We start from the raw sequence: 21,456 nt of genomic DNA on the forward strand, positions 1-21,456 counted from the left end.
GCTGGTCTCATGCCTATTTGTATGCATGTTTTCCATTTATTGGTGTTCTCTTGATGGTGCGCTTGTCGGCGATTCATCAGCTGTTAAGGCAAGCGTAAGGCAATATGAACTTTTATCAAAGCAACTTGTAATTTCACGTCGCCACATTTTATAGTTGCCTAGATATGAATACATGATCTCATGTGGGGGCGCCAGCGCGGAATGTGAGTCACTTGGCACAGTGCCAACTGCGTAGGCGCGCCTCACGTCCCGCCTGCAAACAGTCAGAGCTGTTTTGCTTTCACCAAAGAAAGAAAGAAAGAAAGAAAGAGAGAAAGAAAGAGAGAATGAAAGAGAGAAAGAAAGAAAGTGAAAAGAAAGAAAGGAGAAAAGAAACAGAAAAAATCACAGCATATCCACGGAGTGCATGATGGTGAGTGGGGCTAAGCGTCCGTACGTACGTACGTACGTCTGTCTGTGCGACCAACCGTGCGTCCATCCGCTCGTTCGTCGATACGTCCATCCGTCCGTCCATCCATCCGCGCGTCTGTTCCTGCGTCTGTCTGTCTGTCTGTCTGTCTGTCTGTCTGTCTGTCTGTCTGTCTGTCTGTCTGTCTGTCTGTCTGTCTGTCTGTCTGTCTGTACGTCCATGCATCCGTCCGACCATCTAGTGAGCACTCCAAGTACCGCCATCTCGCATCTTTTCATCATATAGTCAGCATATAGAACTACCGCCATCCAGCGGACATTCCAAGGACTAAACGAGAGGTGGCACTCGCGCACTTTCTTACGGCCTGCGCTTCGTGCCTACTTCCCACCCTTCACCGCCTCTAGTTCATAGCTATATACTAGTTCACTATTTTCATGGCTCGCGGCCTAACCCTCGAAAACCTTGCTAAAACTATGGTGCGTAGAATAGGGACTATACTAAAACCAAGGAGGTTATGCACAGCGAGTTTAACGTGGCAACCATTTCTGGTCAGATAGTGCTCAAAGTGCGTCCTTCTGATACTAGTTTTTTTTTTTTTTTTTTGTAGTAAGCACCAAGCTCAAGGGACATTTTATTGGAGATTAAGACACCAATACTCGTCTCTGTAAATCATTTCATCAGAAACAACTATATATTTATTTACGATTAACGTGCGTGGGTTTCCTCCTCAGTTGGAAAGGGTGCGCGCGTGCCTCTAGTCCGGCCGTGGTGGTGGCTACCTACTACTATGACCACTACTACATGCATCGCGGACGCACGACCTACGGCATAGAGAACTTCGCCCCCCCCCCAAAACAGCCAGGCCTGCGCTAAACTGTTACAGCGAAAGCTGGAAGAGTGACCTTCAAGAGCCTTTTTACAGCGAAAACAGCTATGATATTGGAGCACGGGTGACGCTCGGCGCCGTAGTTGTCCGCCACCACCGCCGGTGTCCGTAACCAGTATCGAAAAAAAAAACAACTCAGCAAATAAAAAACATCAACCACACAATGAGTCGAACCTGGTTCCGCTGCTTGCCAGCCTAGTATTCTACCACTGAGCTATGCCAGTGCTTCAACTCTATTCCAAACTAGCCTTTGGCAGGCTTGATGTCGGGAAAGTAAACGCGTATATATAACTAATAAAGCGTTTTAGAACATCAGAGCAACAACCAGGCGCCACACAATGCGAATTGCGTAACGAGTGGGTCGTCCCATGCTCAAACTGTGGCGCATACCCACTTCAGGCATAATTCTTCGTCATCGATCCTCAGCCACTGCATAAAAAAAATGCACAAAATACCTAACAAGTGAGTAGCGGATACCACGCTTCTCCAAAGAATGACTAAGGATAGGATATTGAACACTGCCCTACTACACAAAAATTATTAATATTTACGACGTAGTGGGTACCCAGTAGTGTGCTTGTAGCAGTTACCTAAAGAGCAATGAGAAGAGGTCCTGAAAGACCGCTCTTCTAGCTATCGCTGTGACTGTGCTGCGCATTCCGCGCAGGCCGGGCGTTTTTGTTGTTGTTGTTGTTGTTGTTGTTGTTGCTGTTGTTGTTGTTGTTGTTGTTGTTGTTGTTGTTGTTGTTGCTGCTGCTGCTGCTGCTGCTGCTGCTGCTGCTGCTGCTGCTGCTGCTGCTGCTGCTGCTGCTGCTGCTGCTGCTGCTGCTGCTGCTGCTGCTGCTGCTGCTGCTGCTGCTGCTGCTGCTGCTGCTGCTGCTGCTGCTGCTGCTGCTGCTGCTGCTGCTGCTGCTGCTGCTGCTGCTGCTGCTGCTGCTGCTGCTGCTGCTGCTGCTGCTGCTGCTGCTGCTGCTGCTGCTGCTGCTGCTGCTGCTGCTGCTGCTGCTGCTGCTGCTGCTGCTGCTGCTGCTGCTGCTGCTGCTGCTGCTGCTGCTGCTGCTGCTGCTGCTGCTGCTGCTGCTGCTGCTGCTGCTGCTGCTGCTGCTGCTGCTGCTGCTGCTGCTGCTGCTGCTGCTGCTGCTGCTGCTGCTGCTGCTGCTGCTGTTGTTGAACTCATTGGGTAGCTGTTACAAGCACCCTTGGAGGGTATACCCACTCCGCCATTAATCATTGTGTAATAGGCAGGCATTCACTACACCATCCTTTGTCATTCTTCGGAGAAGCGTGGTACCCGCTGGACACTTGCAAGGAACTTCGTTCGATTTTGGTGTGCCGTGGCTGGCGACGTTGAACAATTATGCCAGAAACTTTTGTAATGCCCACAATCTACCACAGTGTGAAAGGCGCTACATTTATTAGGAGGACACGATCAATCTTTTGTGAAGGGTTGGAACATTCGGCGACCCACTCGTTTGCGCAATTCGCATTATCTCACATCTGGTTGTTCCTTTGCTGTTCTATGACGCTTTATTACTCATATTAGCGTGATTCCTTTCCCGACATCAAGCCTGTCTAGGGCCAATTTTCAAGAGAGTTCCAAGCACTGGCGTGGCTAAGTAGTATAAAACTAGGCTGACACACAGGTGAGCCGGGTTCGTATCCTTTTGAGTCCTTGGTGTATTTTATTTACTAACTTTCTCTTCTTATTTCGTGTGATAGTGGTTACAGACACCGGCAGCGGCGGACAACTACTGCGCGCACGTGACCCGTGTTCTGATCTCATAACAGATTTCGCTGTAAAAAGAAAGGAACAAAGAAGGGAAAAAAGGAAGAAGTGCCTCAAGTCCATAGGCGTGAAGCTTCGCTCGCCTTCATGTTCCCAACAGGAAAAGAGCTCTTGAATTTTTCTTCAGGCATTTAACAAGATATGATAAAGCTCTCCCTCACCACCATCCTTTTATAACATACGCGAAGAAACGTGCCGAACCATCCCCATCGGAAAGAGTACGCGAAGGCGCCATGGAAGTGTAAGCCCAGCGGGCGCTTCGCTTAAAACTGGGACATCCGCTTTCAGCATGCAAAAAAAAAAGCGCCTACGTGCAGTCCTACGTTTAAAAAGCGACTTTTTTTCGACTGCAAGAACCCGAAACACCACGAAAATTTCGCTTCTTTAACTGATACATAAAAGCAGCACTCAGTGGAGAAGCCTCGCACTTTGCACGGCAGCGCTCTTTATGTTCTATTCACCCTCTCATCCTTCTTTTTTTTTTCCCTATTAGTTACACCTGCAAGGTGCTCAATGTTGTCTTGTGGGGGCCGTGAACGTGATTACTTGAATTCTTTTACTGCCTTGTCTTTTTCTTACTAGATTTCTTCAGAAAGCCGCGAAGGCAGACATTTGCAGTAAAGTAAAATAAATTACTTTGCTGCGCGATCTCCTCTTCGCAGGTGTTTCTCGTCCGCGCAAGTTGTAGGGTAGAAATCTCTTTTTATTTAAGTTTGCTTTATGTGTTTCCCTTTTTTTCACCGCCGCATTAGAACTTTGCCAGCCGCGGATTTGTGGAGGTATGATGAAACTTTATTTATTCCTCCAATACCAAGCGTCTCTGCAGCTGCAGAACCTTTACTTCAGCACCTTTCATTTATTAATGCTGCGTGACTACATGTGCCAATGTCGGGACAGTTTTGTTTGCTTACTTGCCTTCTGGTTCTTTCTCTCTCTCTTCTTTCTCTCTCTATTTGGTTTTGTTTAGCTGGTGGGGCCTACAGCTGTGTTGGGTGTTCGCACGGGGACAATAAATAATAATAAAAGATGCATAACAGAATACGCAGGCCTTTCCATTTCAATCTTACAAAAGCAGACTAAAGCGGAAGGTAAATGTCATCGTGCTATTACCATGCACTGGGAGAGCAGAGAAGCAGCCGTTCGTGTCTTTGCGCTATAACTGTTTGTAAAAGTAAGGGCAGGTAATTTTAATGTCGGAGACACTTTAATGATAATGATGAGGGGCCAGATAAAAGCAGCCACCGCTTACAAACAGATGTACATTTTGGGGGTGGGGGAGTAGAAGAACTTCTGAGGTACTTTTGTTATGGTTCAACAACCTCCGCAAGTGATGTATTCTTTCTAAAGAAAAAAAAATGTAGTGCAAAACAGCACTGGGGCAGACAAGGTGCATTAGACTGGTGCTTGTCTGTACTTGTGTTATTTCTCGCTACACTTTTACATTCAGAAACCATACAACTAGAACATCATCTGTTCGTTTGAATTGCATAGTAAGCTTTGTCAAGGAACCACTCGTTTGTTTAAGAATTGATTCGAGAATACAAGGCAAGTGTCCACGAAGCTACTTTCTGAAATGCCTTCTGCTATTAGCCATCATCTGGTGGTAGTCGTTTTGTCATCAAACCGGTCATCACTGTCGATCTGCGAAACAATTCGATTCACCTTGATTATTTACCACAAGCTTTTACCAATATTCATTTACACGTAAGGAATATAAATTATGGTCAATGAGAAATAACAACGCTGTATACACGTGTACTCTACGTTGTGCAAACAAAATAGTGGGTACCGGAGAAGTCACAACCTACGCGCATCAAGGGCTACATACACCAATGTGGTCTTGAGGTCTGCCGGTGGCGTGCCTCATATCAGATGCATCCAAAGTCTCACCAGCATGCTAACAAAGTAGTGTACCTACATCATGAAATAGCCCTTTGCTATTTCGAGCTAAATGAGTGGAATAAGTAAAGCGCCGCTTATTCTCGTTTGTTCAATACCAGTGCTGCTCCGGAAGTGTGGATTCTCCTAGAGACATTTGCAGATTCCACATTTCCACGGTAAATCAAAACTACTGCAGAACGTAACCTCCAAGATTCCGCGTTGGCCTGCTTATTCGACAGTCCTCCGGACCTTGAATCTGATCTCCCTTTACGCGTTTATCATTACAAACAGTTATGTGAGTTCTTCGCGCCACTTTTTTCGAATAAATTGGTCAGCAGCGGGAGAAGCGAGCTGTAAACACACTTTTAAGATAACACAAGTCTGACGTCAGGCACTGCGGTCACCGATTCTCTCAGGTTCGACACCACTGCACGGAATCACCGACCAGCAGGAGCGCGATATGCTCGCCCGGGCATGACTCATTCCAGCGCGTGCCATCGCAGAGGAATGTGGGATTCCTGAATGCGGAACGCTTTCACCTCGCACCCCTTCCTCGCCATGCTTGTGCGTATGCAGCGACGTGCGTTAAGTGTTGGTTCGTTGAACGTTTGTGTGGGTTCTTTTGTTGCCTTCAAAGCCTGGCATATTCTGTCACTATCATCAGCTTATACAACTCTGTCGCGTGGGCTCAAGCATTTTGCGTGAGGCGCTACGGTTTTGAGAAGAAACAAACGAATCAGTAAAGAAAACCAGCGGGCCTCTCTGAAACAAATGACCGCGGTGGCAGTTATGTATATTTTAGAGAAAGAAAACTAAAACAGTGCGTAGCTGCTAAGCCTGTGGGAAAATTTACTACTTTCTTGTGGAAACGTCAGCAGTTGTTTATCTTGCTTTTTGTGACTGAACAACGCGAACAAGTGCCGAGGCGAATGGATTGATTAAGGACCGTGTGTCTATGACGATGGTGTATGCTCCAGAGTGCTTTTAGGTTCACTATAAATCGTTTATAAACGCTAGTCATGGGCACAGTTAAAACTGCAGCATTTAAAAAATAATTTCTGCATAACAACCGGATGATGCCTGAAACTTTTACACGCTGATGCGAACCTCACTGTTCTTGAGAACTGTGGGAGTCATCGAGAGTTACAACTTGTTGCTATATTATTACATAAGATTGCTACCAATGACGTTTCTTGGTTTAACATTTGTATGATGGATTTTAAGAATAAGCTGCTGAGGAAGGTCAAATAAAGGTGTAAGGACTCCGACTACCCGGCAGGTAACAGACAACGAATGGGCTTCAACTCATTTCTATGGTACCTGAAGGAGTACAGCTGCTAGCGTTCATCTTATCTTTTTGTTTGTTTGTTTGTTTGTTTGTTTGTTTGTTTGCTTGTTTGTTTGTTTGTTTGTTTGTTACCGGGCATGCTTTGCGGCAAGTTTCCTTAATAAAATTTCTTGATGCGACCCTAATTCCGAGATTAGGTGTCTGTTAGTGGTACTAGCACGTTGACGTTTGTTTACGCTGGTGTATCCCCTAAGTAAACTTCGTATTTCGCGCGCTGCAGAAGCGAATCTCAGAGGCCACCTATAGAATGAAGCACGTGGTTGAGATCTGCTCCGCCAGGTGCCGCAGTGACTACAGGTGCTTACAAATTTTGAATGAACTCAGACCATTAATTTTCACTAAGTACTCTGGGCCTTATCTTCAATAATATTGTAACGCGGACTGAAAGAGCGAAGAAGAAGAAGGGATCGGACGCTCTCGAGCGATGGTGATTCGGCAGTGACGGTAGAGCGCTGACATTTTTTTCAGTGTAAATAAACCCATCACATCCGTAACAGCTTTGGTGGAGCGGTGCTGGGTGACTTGCCATCCTGGACCCCGCAGCAGAAGTTCTTCGAAGAAGCAGACGCTTAGCTGGGCTACCCCCGGACAACATCAGCATGAACGACGACACAGCAATCCCATTGACGCACTACGCTGCTGCATCCACCAGTGCCACCGACACGGCACAAGGTGGCCGTCGACCTCGACAACCAGACTACTGGGCACCCGAGCCACGAATTTTCTCAGGTAAAACTGACGAAGACGTGGACGCTTGGCTAAAACACTTCGACAGAGTGAGCCACTACTACGAATGGGGCGCACCGGCGAAGCTCGTGAACGTAGTATTCTTCCTTGCCGGGACAGCCTTGATTTGGTTTGAGAAACATAAACATGTCCTCCCCACTTGGGATATATTTGTTAAGGAACTGAAGGCCTGCTTTGGGGCACGAGTTTCATGAAAAAGAAAGCTGAGCAAACGCTGTCACGTAGGGCTCAGTTGCCCGGCGAGACATGCACAACCTACATTGAAGAAGTATTGAAGCTTTGCGGGATTGTCAACGCAAATATGTCTGACGAAGACAAAGTCGGTCATTTGTTAAAAGGCATCGCCGAGGACGTGTACAATTTTTTGATACCAAAAGAAAACTTGAACACTCCTTCGATTTTCAGGCAGCAGTGTCGCGCAATCGAGGCGTTGAAGACCCGGAGAATTCTACCTAAGTTCGGGCGCTTGGACAATGTTCCCACTGTCGCAAGTATGGACGTCGCCACCTGCGAAGACATTTCCTTCCTCGTACGTCGGGTAGTTCGAGAAGAGCTCGTACGACTTCAAGCAGGTGACGTTCACCACCAATGCTCGTTCGCCCCGTGCCCCGAACCACCTTCCTACTGGATGCGAGAGCGCCACGTCGAAAACCGACCACGCACAGAAACTGCAGATTTTACCCCGCGGCTTCCATTTTCACCGACGGGTCGTGGCCACCACCGGATGTCATCATCTCGACGTGCCGCTGCGGACCTCCGACCGTCGTCAACCAGGCCTCTACCAGAAGATTACTATGCGTCATCACAAAATGTTCCTGCGGAGCACGACCCGTCTCCGCGTACTTCTGCCACCTCTGCTCCTGCTAATGTAAGCCGACAAGTCCCCGTTTGCTACACATGTGGTCTCCCAGGGCATATTTCGCGCTTCTGTCCCAGACGGCCGCCTGCACCACCATGTTTTTCGATGTATTCGGCTCGTATGTACGAAACGCCTGTGCCGCCACGTTTTTCGACGCACCCGCCTCGTATGCACGAAACCTGGACCTCTCACTCGGCCGACCACCGTCCCCAACAGCAATGGCCTAACGAATTTCGCAGCGAGTCCCCCGCTTCCGAACGAAGCCTGACGCCGCCTCCGACACGGTCCCGCCGGTCGCCGTCTCCGCGTCGTCGGTCACCTTCCCCGCATCAGCTGGGAAACTAACTGGTGCGACCGATGGAGTTGCGGTCGTGGGAAGGTCAGTTTCGCCAATTCCTCCTTCTGCTGTGATGTTGATGAACAAAGTGCGTGTGTGTATAGACGGTGTAGATACTCTTGCTCTTGTAGACACTGGTGCTGCTGTTTCAGTTATGAGCCTTCGTTTCAAACATCGTTTCTTGGGTCACAAAGTTATGTTCGCGTGGAATCGTAAAGAAACTTTTCGTGGAGTTGGAGGCGAAGCGTTATGCCCTGTTGGTATTTGTTCAGTTGTACTCACGATTGGTGGACAAAATTTCCTAGTTGAATTCACTGTACTGGCTCGCGCAACTCATGACGTCATTTTAGGGATAGACCTCCTTCATGAATGCGGCGCTACGCTTGACTGTGGAACTGGAGAGATTCTTCTGCAAAGTACGTTGCCCACTGCAATAGTTGACGATTTTCCGACTCTGCCCATCGATGCTCTTTCGTTGTCTGAAGATGTGACGATCCCTGGTCGGAAGGCATTGTTTGTACCCGTATGCTGTTCCCATGTCCACTCAGGACCCTGCACTGGACTTGTGGAGCCTGATCATGCAAACGCCATAAAGAAGAATGTGCTGGTCTCACGGTCTGTCCTTACAGCCATCGACGGACATGCTTGCTTGTGGGCGCTCAACGCAGCCTCAGAGCCTGTTGTTCTACCAGCCGGATTCAAACTGGGAACGTTCGAGGAGCAGGCCACAATTGACGTCAGAATGGTCTCAGAGTCTCCAGCCATCAGTCAGACTGCGCTCAACAACTCAGCCGAGATTAAACCTATAATCAATAAGTCGTCGCCTTCTTCCGAGCAGAATGTCCTTGAGGAGGTACTTACACGCTACGCGGGAGTCTTTGATTTCGCTCAAAACAAGCGTTGTTCCATGTTGCCCGAATCCCGAATGCACCACCGCATCAACACGGGAGATGCTACACCGATACGCCAGAAACCCTATCGCGTATCCCCGTCAGAGAGGCAAGTGATCGCAGATCAGGTCAACGACATGCTGCAGAAAGGCGTTATTCAAGAGTCAAGCAGTCCCTGGGCAGCTCCTGTTATATTGGTGAAAAACAAAGACAACTCTTGGCGATTTTGTGTAGACTACCGCCGTCTCAACGCCGTCACAAAGAAAGACGTGTATCCGCTACCACGCATCGACGATGCTGTTGATTGTCTGCACTCGGCCGCATACTTTTTGTCCATCGACCTAAGGTCTGGATACTGGCAAATACCAGTGCATCCGTCTGACAAAGAGAAGACTGCTTTTGTCACGCCTGATGGGTTATTTGAATTCAACGTTATGCCGTTTGGCTTATGCAATGCCCCAGCTACCTTCGAGCGATTCATGGACTCCATCCTTCGCGGCCTCAAATGGGAGATATGTATGTGTTATCTCGATGATGTAATTATTTTTGGCAAGACATTCCACGAGTACAACCATCGGCTTAGCGTTGTTCTAGATTGCGTCAAACAAGCTGGTCTCGTTTTGAACGCAAAGAAGTGTCATTTTGGTGAGCGTCAAGCCCTTGTGCTTGGATATCTAGTCGACTGGAACGATATACGACCAGACCCGCACAAAATCAGTGCTGTCCGAGACTTCAAGCAACCGACGTCTGTGAAGGATCTCCGTAGCTTCGTAGGCCTGTGTTCTTATTTTCGTCGGTTTATCAAAGACTTCGCCCAGCTGGCTCATCCCCTGACAGAGTTGCTCCGCAAAAACGCCCCGTTCCGATGGACCGTTGAGTGTGAGGCGGCTTTCGAGCAGCTGAAGTATTTGCTTACTTCCGGGCCCCTCTTGTGCCATTTCGACCCGGAGGCACGCACGGAATTGCATACAGATGCTAGTGGTATCGGTGTTGGTGCCGTGCTAGTTCAATATCACGACAGCCGCCAGCACATCGTGGCGTATGTAAGTCGTACTTTGACTAAGGCGGAGAGGAATTATACGATCACCGAACTGGAATGTCTTGCAGTTGTTTTCGCCGTCCAAAAGTTCAGACCTTATTTGTACGGCCGGCAGTTTAAGATCGTCACAGATCATCATTCGCTTTGTTGGCTTGTCGGACTACGGGACCCAGCTGGTCGGTTGGCTCGCTGGGCCTTACGGCTTCAAGAATATAATTATTCTGTGACCTACAAGAGCGGTCGATGTCACGCAGATGCCGACTGCTTATCTCGTCTTCCATCTCCGACTGTGGATGCTGTTGATGATGATTTCGACAACTACCTGGCCGCAATCTCATCCAACTTCCCAAATTTGGACGTCTTCCGTCACGAGCAACAGCGTGACCCTTCGTTGAAACCAATGATTGATGTGGCTCGTAGCTCTAAACGCACCACGTCATTCGTGATTCATGATGCCCTACTATATCGCAAGAATTACTCCAGCCATGGCTCCACACTACTCCTCGTCGTGCCAGAATGCCTGCGTCTTGTGGTATTCCAAGCCATGCACGATGACATCACGTCTGGGCACCTTGGATTTGCCCGAACGCTTCACCGTATCCGACAACGTTTTTACTGGCCTCGACTCTGGAAGACCACCAACCACTACGTCGCAAGTTGTGATGTCTGCCAACGCCACAAACAACCTACCACACAACACCATTGGCCGGCCCACTGCAGCCGGTTAAGCCACCGACATCACCATTCGAAAAAGTCGGCATAGATTTACTGGGCCCTTTCCCCAAGTCTACCACCGGCCGCCGCTGGATTATTGTGTGCGTAGATTACCTGACGCGGTATACTGAAACGATGGCGGTTGCTTCAGCCACATCATCTGATGTGTCATGGTTTCTTCTACACTCGATCATACTTCGTCACGGGGCCCCTCGTGGGGTGATAAGTGATCGCGGCTGGCAGTTTACCGCTGACGTTGACGAAGAGTTGCTACGGCTTTGTGGGTGTCAGTATCGCCATTCCACGCCATACCACCCTCACACCAACGGCCTCACTGAGCGCACCAATCGTACCATCATCAACATGATTTCAATGTACGTCGCAGCGTATCACAAGAACTGGGATGCCGTATTACCTTTTGTTACATACGCCTTTAATACCGCTAAACACGAAGTCACGGGTTATACGCCTTTCTTTCTTCTCTATGCTCGTCATCCCCAAAGTTTTCTTGACACCATACTTCCTTTTTCGACGAACGAAAACGCCAGTGTCGTGCAGACTTTGTGTCACGCCGAAGAAGCTCGCCGACTTGCTCGGCTCTGAACTCTTTCCGCCCACGCTCGCGCGAAAGACCGTTACGACGCAAAACACCCGCCCGTGACTTTCGCTGCAGGTGATTTGGTCTGGCTGTGGACGCCCGTTCGAAAGAAGGGACTTTGCCAGAAGTTTCTTTCTAAGTACTCAGGACCATTCGTCATTTCTCAGTGCCTAAGTGACATCACTCATGCTGTTGCGAAAGTGACAGCTCAGAACCGGCATTCGCGCAAGACGCAAATTGTGCACATTGCCCGATTGAAGCCCTACAACAACCGATCGTTTCTACTCGCTCGGTGAGCTTCGTTTGGCCCGGAGGGAAATGTAACGCGTACTGAAAGAGCGAGGAAGAAGAAGGGATCGGACGCCCTCGAGCGATGGTGATTCGGCAGTGATGGTAGAGCGCTGACATTTTTTTCAGTGTAAATAAACCCATCACATCCGTAACAATATTATGCTCTGATATCTCACGTATCAAATATAACTCTTAACCATGAATTTCTATTTTTTAGAAGACGCTCTAGGGATCTTCTCAAAAGCGGAAGTAAGTGCTCAGTCAGATGCATGTTAGGGCGGGAAGTGGGAATGTCAGTCAGTCTCGTACGCTAAAAAACATGCCAACATATTTGCGCTCTCAGTTGAATCACTGTCACCTGCAGTCTTGCTAGACGAGATAAATAAAGACAAAGCCATCCGTTCCTCTTCGAGGATTGATTCACCACACATTGTGCCGCAAACTTGACTGCGAATCTGGAGGACTCTTTGTAGAGTTCGCCTGCAGAGAAGACTTATCGTACATAGACCTAACTCGTCTGAAGCTGCCCCCACCTCGTCGACGAGATGCTCCCCAAGTTCCGGCCGGGCGAACGTGTTTTCCTTCTAATCCCTGAACAACGCCGCCGCCTCGTCGGGGGAGAGCGGCGGCACTTCCTACAAGACCGGAAGGATGCTTGCTCGCGTTGTCCCACCCTCGCAACAGCAAGGCGCACAATTTCGATAGAAGAACTGCGTGGTTAGCGAGAATGGGAGAATCCCGACGAGAACACGCACCCCTCGTTTTCCGCCCTTCCTGAAAAGAAAGCGGGAATCGGGGATGTGAAATAGGGAGAACCGGGATGACGGAGGGGTGCGGATGTAAGGGATGAACATGCACAAGCGTTCCGGTGCTGTCACGGGCAGTCAACATACATGTCAGTCTTCAAAAAGCGGGAAAGTTCGGAAAATGAAAAGTGAAAAAAGGGAGAGGGGGTGGGAGAAGGGCTGCAGTGCAATAAGTGCTTCCTTACTCCTCCATTCGTGAGCAGAATGCTCGTTGAGTCAAGATTGCTTTGCGAAGGCGACTATTTTGCGATTGCGGGAGCGCTGTTGTGTTTGGTAAAGCTCGGGGTGCTGGTGAACTGTTAGAGCGAGTTCTGTGCGTGTTCACATTAACCGTATTTCGTTATTTTTTACATAACAGCCAGGTTCTTGTATAAGGGAGGGCTTTTTTTTTGCATGCGTAACTTTTAGCAACCCATGTTTTATAAGATAGATCTGTGCTGTGTAACATCTGTTCGCTATAGTATACTAAACCAGTAATCGGACCTCGGGCATCGCTTTCATGTCACCGCTGTCAAAGTACACTCTTCTCGTCGCACAAACACTCGTGCAAGACACGAATCCGTCCATCCATCGACGTTCCTTGAAAGCACAAAGTATTTTTCTTACACCTTGGCAAGAGCCCAATCGATAATCTTGCTCGTAAAATCATAAAAGAAAGTCCATTGATACCACTCCCCCGTGTAGGATATCAGAGTGGATGCGTAAGCTTGCCCTCTCTTTCTTTCCTTCACATCCTTACCCGCCCGACGTAAGGGCTGCATAGACCGCTTGCTTGATTGCTTGTACCACTGTTCTCGCTCTTGCCCACAGAGGAGGATTGGCCCAGAAGCCGGTGGTTAATGTATACATGCAAAACACGTTCATGTAACACCGCTTCCCACCGTGCGGGGTATCGGCACCAACTCCCTTTTTCTTTCTTCCTTTTGTTACGTCATTTTACTGGTCACCAATGCAATGTGTATCTACACATTATTACGCATTTCCGACAATCTCTTCAGATAACTAACGTGGTTGCTTGGGCGAGTTGGTACATGATTCACATTAAAAAAAAACAGCGCCAATAACGAGGGACAAGAAAAGAAGGAGACAGACAGCGGCACTTCAAATAACCTTCACGCTAGCACACTTCCCAGCAGAGCAAACGTGCCCATGGCAACGCAAAAAAACGTAATAATCAGCTCCATAAACAAAGGATGCACCGCCTGGCGAATTTCATTGTCCGTACTACACTCTACTTTCGCTAAGCGAAGCTGGAGTAAGGCTCTATAAAAAAAAAGAGAGGAATAAAACAAATATTCACAAAAGCGATCGCTTAAAATCAAACCACCGTTAGTGCGAGAACCGTGGCTATTCGGATAATTTTATGCTTCGCAGATTCCTCTTCGTAATTCACTATTTATATTCACAAATTAATGGAAGTACAAGCAGTTCCCGTTCTAAAGAAAAAAGAGAGGGCCGGGAAGGGAGCACTATTTAAAAAAATAAGATGCGAGTTTAGAGGTTGAAGAGCGTGAATGTGCGTAATAAAGCAATAGACTGAGACGGGCAAAGAAGGGACGCAATCACAGGACACCCACATCGCCGATCTACCTGCTTCACCACTGGGCTTGTGTCGTTTCGTTTGCAGCTTTGAATAAAAATGCATGCGGTTATTTTTATATCGGTGAGAGTCGTAATTGCACGCACAATGAAAGAGATAAAATCTTGTTCAACGGTAATGGAATACCGTACGCAGCTGCTTGAAAGCAACTTTTTAGTTGTTGCAAGACGTGATATAGCGTGCGCCTCCCGCCTGTACGCATCAGTCTTGGAAGCCATAGCTATTTACAGTGGTTCATTGCAAAGTAATTGGGGAGAGGGTAGTGGATTCGCGCCTCTGAAAAAGAGTTTCTGCAGCAGTGATGGTGACAGAACAACAGTCCGTAGAAGGAAAAAACTCACAGCTTAAAGGTGAAGCAATGAACGCGATAGCAACAAATTGTAAGGTCATGCGGAGAATGAAAAGCAGATCGAAACGTGCCCCGCGTTTCTCACGCACAAATGGCACACAAAACGTACTCTTAGGTACAGATGAACGCGAATAAGTATCCCGGTTGTTACTTCACTGTGTCCGAAAAGCGCGCCCTTTTTGAACGGAGACTTCGCAACAATTGCAGTGACCTTTGTGCCCCTGGTAACTTCAAAAGAATCGTTCTGGTGAAAACCCAAGGCCAACCAAGACGTATGATTGTACCCACCGTGAGATAAGCGCACGAATTAGAGTCCACCCTGGTCACGGTCACGCTTCGCGGGGTGAAGTACGCGTGGGAGATGAGAGCGCGCGCCGCCGCGCCGTGACGATGTGGCGACGTGCGCACATTGCGCCATCTTGCTGGTAGTGCTGAAAACATGACAGTTCCCCCCAAGATGCCTGTAACCAGCGATAAGTGGTATATATAAATAGCTTTTCGTTTGAACGTTGGAGGAGGTGCTCTTTCGTGGCTCAGTGGTTAACGCATCGCACACGCTCTTCAGAGGTTCCACGTTCGATTCCACGCGTCGCAGTCTTTTTCTGAACTATTTTGCTTTCTTACGTTTTCGTGTATATAGATACGTATGCATATACAGTGAGTAACGGTGACGCCGATGTCGACGCCGACGCTGGCGGCAAAATCCAGCCGAGAGTGTCCGTATAACTGCTATCACCATAAGCATTGGGGTATGAAGTTGCCGATAAAGGGATCATGGTGGTCCGCAAGGTAACTGTATAGCGATTCTAATCACATACCTGGTCTGTAATGTATCAATGGTCTGTAATGTGTTAAAAAATAAAAACTTCCTTAACCATTCATTGCATTCCTGTTTGTCATGCTCAATGAATGTGACCAAGACGTCAATATAACCTACTATTATGTCACAACACTTGGCGCGACTAGCAATAAAGCTCCTGCTATATCTCTACGCAGGTGTGCTGGGCGTCGTGGTCACCGAGGTACGGCTCCTGTCGGACAGCAACAAGACGCAGTACGTTCTTCAGGGCGAGGGTGCCACGCTGCTCTGCTTCTTCGTGCTGTCGCCGGGAGAAGACCTGCGCCGCGTCCTCTGGTTCAAGGACGGCGCCGAGGTGTACGTGTGGCGCAAGGGACGTCGTCCGCTGGCGCGCAACCTGTTCGACAAGCGCGTCGACCTGAGCAACCGCTCGCCGTCCTTCATCACTATCCTTAGCGCTCACATGTCGATGCAGGGAAACTACACGTGCAAAGTCGAGACGGATCTGGGAACCTCGCAGAACGATTTCTTCCTCACCGTCATCGTCGGTGCGTACCTCTTTCTTATTTTTTCCCTATCCCCTTCTTACCCAGTCCCCAGTGCAGGGTAGCGAACCAAACATTTACCTTAACAGCCCTGCCATTCCTCACTATTTACTTGTCTCTCTCGCCCCCTCTCTTTTGAAGAAGCCAGGAAATGGTGTTTTCATTTAGGTGAGCCGACGTCATTGCGTCGTCGTAGGTTGTTGTTGTTGTTGTTGCTGTTGTTGTTGTTGTTGCTGCTGCTGTTGTTGTTGTTGTTGTTGTTGTTGTTGTTGTTGTTGTTGTTGTTGTTGTTGTTGTTGTTGTTGTTGTTGTTGTTGTTGTTGTTGTTGTTGTTGTTGTTGTTGTTGTTGTTGTTGTTGTTGTTGCTGTTCAACTCATCATCTTATCAGTTCACTCTTTCTTAACCTCCTTGTTGGGTATAGCCAAACAGACGCTGTGCTAGATTGAACTGCCTTCCTGTTCTCTTTTGTTCATGCTCTCTTTCTCTTGATGTTAAAAACATCGATATATTATACCACGACACTCTGTAAACATACTTGAGCCAACATAGATCACATTGCACCAAAACACTTTACATTCTGGATATTTTGCTATTCGGGTGACGTAAGAGTACGTGAGTAAGTGAGGCGACATGAGAGTGTCACTACATGCTACTCGAAGCCATAGACGACAAATTAGAACCATTTTCTATCACTGTGAATTTTCAAACGATGTCATAGGGGGAGCTTTAGACGAGCACCCAGGGAAATGGAAACTTTGGTTTGTGAAATTCGCCGAATTGTAAAAGGCGCAATGTAAGCCTACGCGCCGAGCGAAGAAACTTTTACTAAGGCATTTGCGCTCGGAGGAAAACACCAAAGTGAACTGAAATGCTGCCACACAGCCCGCAAGTTCATTTTTCAGCCACGTTAGCCGGTTAAAGTTGTCTAAGCTCTCGACGGCTCTCGGGGAGAAGAAAGTCGTTCGTGGATTCAAACTCGTGGAAGTGAATAGGAGTCTTGCTTTTCCAAAAGCAGTTGTAGAAGCATATTGCGTCTTGGTTTGTTTTTTTTTTTTCAATATAAGAAGAGGTAGGATTACATTTTGCGACAGCGTCTAACGTAGGCAGCCTCTGAAAATAACTTTCAATAAAACCATGCTCAAAACTTATACCAATGATAATAGGAGGCTGACAAGAAGCTTCATTTCACGAAGGGTCTACGTGCTAACGAAATGATTCGTGTCTGCTCATATACGGACGCTGGAGTGTCGTCAAGATCTCATATCTTGCGCCCCTTTCTGCATGCCGATCATCTTGTATCATCGTTATATTTCACAAGAGGCGCTTTTCAAAATGTTTAAAGGTTCCTTTTCTTTTCGTGCATAACGACTGAAAGTTCATTATTTTGGAAGTACCGAGCAATTCTAACACGAAAAATTCCTGTCTATAACGTTTTTTTTTTTGATGACTATTGAATACGAAACAGTTATTTAAACAACACCTTACTGTGATGTCATGCAGCTATCGCATACTTTTTTTCAGAAAGAAATCTTTGTGGTATACTTGACAGAAATTCCCTCTTGTAGAGACCAAGCTCTGACGCTATAACCACTTTGCTTGGCGAGGCATGTTTTCATTGATTAGGAAAGTTCGAACTATCATTTCGTATCATGTTACACTGCCCTTTAATCCATTTTCTCAAGCAAATAACGATTGCGTACGACATATTGTATTGATGCTTCAGCTAGTGAAATATAAATGCTTCAGCCGAAATTTTCATAGCCATAAAGTAAGTGTACGTATACATACAAGGCCTGTATACCAAAGCTGTAAGATATATTAGCATAGAAAAACACCTTTCGATTTGAATTTCCGCGTTGGTCAAAATAGCAAATATTTTTGCAGTGTGCTGGTAAAGATATCTTTTATTTATTTATTTATTCATTTATTCATTTATCTTTTTATTATAACCAGATTAGCTTCCACTTTGCTACCCTTATTTTATTACACGTAATGTTCCAAAGCTCCCCACTATAAAGTCCTTGACGTGAATTCTCTGCGGTGGGTGATCAATCTGATCATTATTATATGTCTAATATGAAACAAGAAGGCATCAGCTTAAGATAGTGCCAAATGAAATGAGCATTAACACCTACGAAAATTGAGGATCGACAAACGCAATAAGTGTTATGAAGGTGGCGAGAAAACGACACAGCACGATAAGCTTACTGTTGGCGACATCCAACCGAAAACAAATCCTGCCGAATACCTTCAATGATGTTACCAAAATAAATTATGGAAATGCGCGAGCCGAAGTGATGACGTGATTATGAGCCATATTGGAGAGAAAGGCTCCACATTAACTTCTACCTCTTCGTGTTCTTTGACGAGCAAGTAGAGTGTACTGGAACTGTAGTACAGGTGCCCCCAAAGTAAGATTGAGCACGTTAGCTGTGACCGGACTGGGCACAACATGCATGCCTGCGCGCTCTATCAGCAGATACGCTGCAGATAGCGAAAGTGCGCTGGCATATATGGCTGATATTCTCATGCTCGCTTTATCGCCGGTTTGAGCGACGCCGCACTGCTCCCATCACTGCTCGATAGTGGCGAAAGTTCTGGCATTGCCCAGCCACGGTGGTCAAGTGGCTAAGGTACTCGGCTGCTGACCCGCAGGTCGCGGGATCAAATCCTGGCTGTGGCGGCTGCATTTCCGATGGAGGCGGAAATGTTGTAGGCCCGTGTACTCAGATTTGGGTGCACGTTAAAGAACCCCAGGTGGTCAAAATTTCCGGAACCCTCCACTACGGCGTCTCTCATAATCAAATAGTGGTTTTGGGACGTTAAACCCCACAAATCAAAGTTCTGGCATTCTCGGCATTGCACAAAGCACACTCCTCCGAATATTTCTTCACGGCACGAGCAAACAAATGCATAAAGCATCGAGATCACAATTTCAAGCAGTGATAGTAGGATGGCTCGAGATGACGATAAGGTGGCCATCAGAACATCGGAATGGATTGGCCGGATATGCCGAGGCACTCTCGCTATCTGCAGCGCACCTGCTGATAGGGTGCGCTGGCATGCAGTTGTGCACAACTGTGCCCAGTTAGGCGCCACTCACATGCCCTACTTTACTTGTCGCACGCTCTACTTTACCTAATTATTCCTCGTACCATTTGCACCCCAGATTCGTGCAAGGAAGACAGCTGGACGACGTTCTCTGACCGCGTCTCGTGCACGGAGACGGTGGAGCTGGACTGCGGTGGCATGTTCCCCAAACCTTCACCGGCGTGCGGGGTGTACAACGACCAGACGGGCGTGTACCTGAACACGGTGCCGTTCGACCGCGTCGAGCCGGCGGCCAACTCAACGTACGAGGTGCGGCTGCACCGAGTCTTCCAGGTGCGAGACTGGCTCACCTTCCGAAACTTGACCTTCCGCTGCCACATCATCGTCCTCGGCACCGACTGGAGATCCGGTATCACGCACAAGCTTTTCGGAGGTGAGCTCAAAGCAGACCCAATTTTATTCGGTCATCGACAACTGTAGCCATTTCGAAACATCCGGGCTTGTCAGCCATCGATAGTAGAGGCGAGACGCGAATTCTTAAAGAACTTTCGATTGACAGGTGGCTGTCGAGCAATCCCGAGTATTACTAAGGCATGCGGTGGTTCTGTGTGTTAATGCGGATCATTCCTTGATTTACACCACGAAATTAACGATCATTATCATGTTTTTCAGTCACTAATCATATCGGGTTCTTTGAATAGGAGAAGATTGCGTGTTCGATACTTGTATCGAGGTAAGTCTTTTCCGCGCAGAAATCTAATGCTTCACCGATAAGGCTACACACGCAGGCATAATCGTATGGCATCATTCAAAGCAAGCTTAACTAAAAAATTTACGTCATGTTGCGTGGAAAGTAGGAAAAAAACTACTACTACTAATACTACTACTCTTACTACTACTACTGCTGCTAATAGTAATATTAATAATAATATCCGAGGTTTAACGTCGCAAAACTTTTATGTGATTATTAGGGAAGATATAGTAAAGAGCTCTGGAATCTTTGATCATCTGGTGCTCTTTAACGTGCACTTACATCGCACAGTGCATGACCATCTACCATTTCTCCTCGATCGCGGTGCGACCGCCATGACCGGGATCGGACCCATGGCCTTTGGGTGAGAAGCTGATAACCATGACCTAACTCGACGAGAAGAAAGCGCAATCGACGAAAAGAAAGCAAGGAAGGAATGAAGGAAATAAGAAATAAATGAACAAGGGAAATGAAAAGAGGCAATCCCGTGCTTAGATCGGCTGGCCACCCGGCGCCGAGGAAAAGGGTTAGGAGATAAAATACTAGTTAGCGAAGTATTCAGTACCACCTTAATGTCCTGGTTAGTAACAAAACGGCGGAGTACCATAAGCCAGTGCTCGTGCCGTCGCTGTCATACTTTATTTGTCCTTTTACTCATGACTGTCACGCTCATGTCACTACACAGTCGCCTCACAGTACTACGAACCCACAAGAGCGTAAGTCTAATCAATGTTTCAAGTGCCCCTGAGTTGTGGTGCTTGCAGCATAAATGTCACTGAGCCATTTAGTGAGACTTCGAATCGTTAGTTTTTTTTAATCTTGAACTAATGGAAAGTCAAAATTTTTTGTACAATTCTTTTTTGTTTCTTACTTTTAAGAAGCAGTGCACTAACCACTTGTGTTTATATACACATAAGCTTGGTAGTGTAAATTCTTTTTTTTTTCTTTTTAACACTTCGGAATATTTTGAATATGCACCCCAGACGGTTCGAATGAAAGAAACCGATCGTCAGCCTTAACACCACGAATGTATTAAAAGTAAAGCATTAACGAAAAGATAGAGACAGATGGAAAGAAAGACAGCTAAGGCACGGCCTCTCTTTGTAGAAAAACGAAGGGCTGCATCGAGTTGAAATTGAGGACGCCGCATACTGTCCTGCCATTATGGCGCTATAGCGCGACAACATGGTAATTTATCTTCATTATTTTCATACTGCATCGTTAGCGCGAGAAACGCTTGCATATGAAACGAATCCGCCAGTAGGTGGATAGCACCCACCTTATTTTTAGATGACAGTTTTCTTTGAGCTCCAAAACGGGCTAGCTTTTTTCAAGTCTAGCGAATAGGCTGCGTCGCACAGCTCCTGAATAAACGATCAGGGGCCGCGGGGATATGTTAGGCATATTTTTTTAACGATTGCGGCTTCTAAGGAGTCCTAGGCCGGAAGCAAATTACCGAAGCGCTTGGTCTCAACTCGAAGGATGCATATAATTCATGCATCGGCTTTGTGTTCGACGTGCGCGCTAAAAAAATTAGGAATAAAATTCTTCTTGCAATATCTTGCTCCAGAACTAGGGCATTAGCATTTAGGCGGAATAACAAAAGGCGTTTTTAAATCTGGGGTCCTTTATTTTTTTCATTCGTTTCAGTACGCTCGCGATGTTTATGTGCATATTTTATTAAATCAATTGACTTAATTAGACATAAACTGAAATTGATATAATTCTATTTTCTGGAAATATAGACAGAGATCGCCGCTTCTGTAAGC

At 47.1% G+C, this 21,456-nt stretch overlaps 1 protein-coding gene across 2 annotated transcripts in view; it reads left to right on the forward strand.

Moving 5' to 3' along the window:
* The window catches only part of LOC119172017 (uncharacterized), a 121,908-nt gene that overhangs the window by 69,208 nt on the left and 31,244 nt on the right, over positions 1–21,456 (forward strand). For both annotated transcript variants that reach the window (XM_075892824.1, XM_037422981.2), the window contains exons 2-3: positions 15,537–15,887; positions 19,055–19,369. In XM_075892824.1, coding sequence (XP_075748939.1) covers positions 15,537–15,887; positions 19,055–19,369 — 666 coding nt within the window. The remainder of the gene's footprint in view (positions 1–15,536; positions 15,888–19,054; positions 19,370–21,456) is intronic.

The sequence above is a fragment of the Rhipicephalus microplus genome, chromosome 4 (assembly GCF_043290135.1).
Source record: "Rhipicephalus microplus isolate Deutch F79 chromosome 4, USDA_Rmic, whole genome shotgun sequence".
NCBI classification, from domain to species: Eukaryota; Metazoa; Arthropoda; class Arachnida; order Ixodida; family Ixodidae; genus Rhipicephalus; species Rhipicephalus microplus.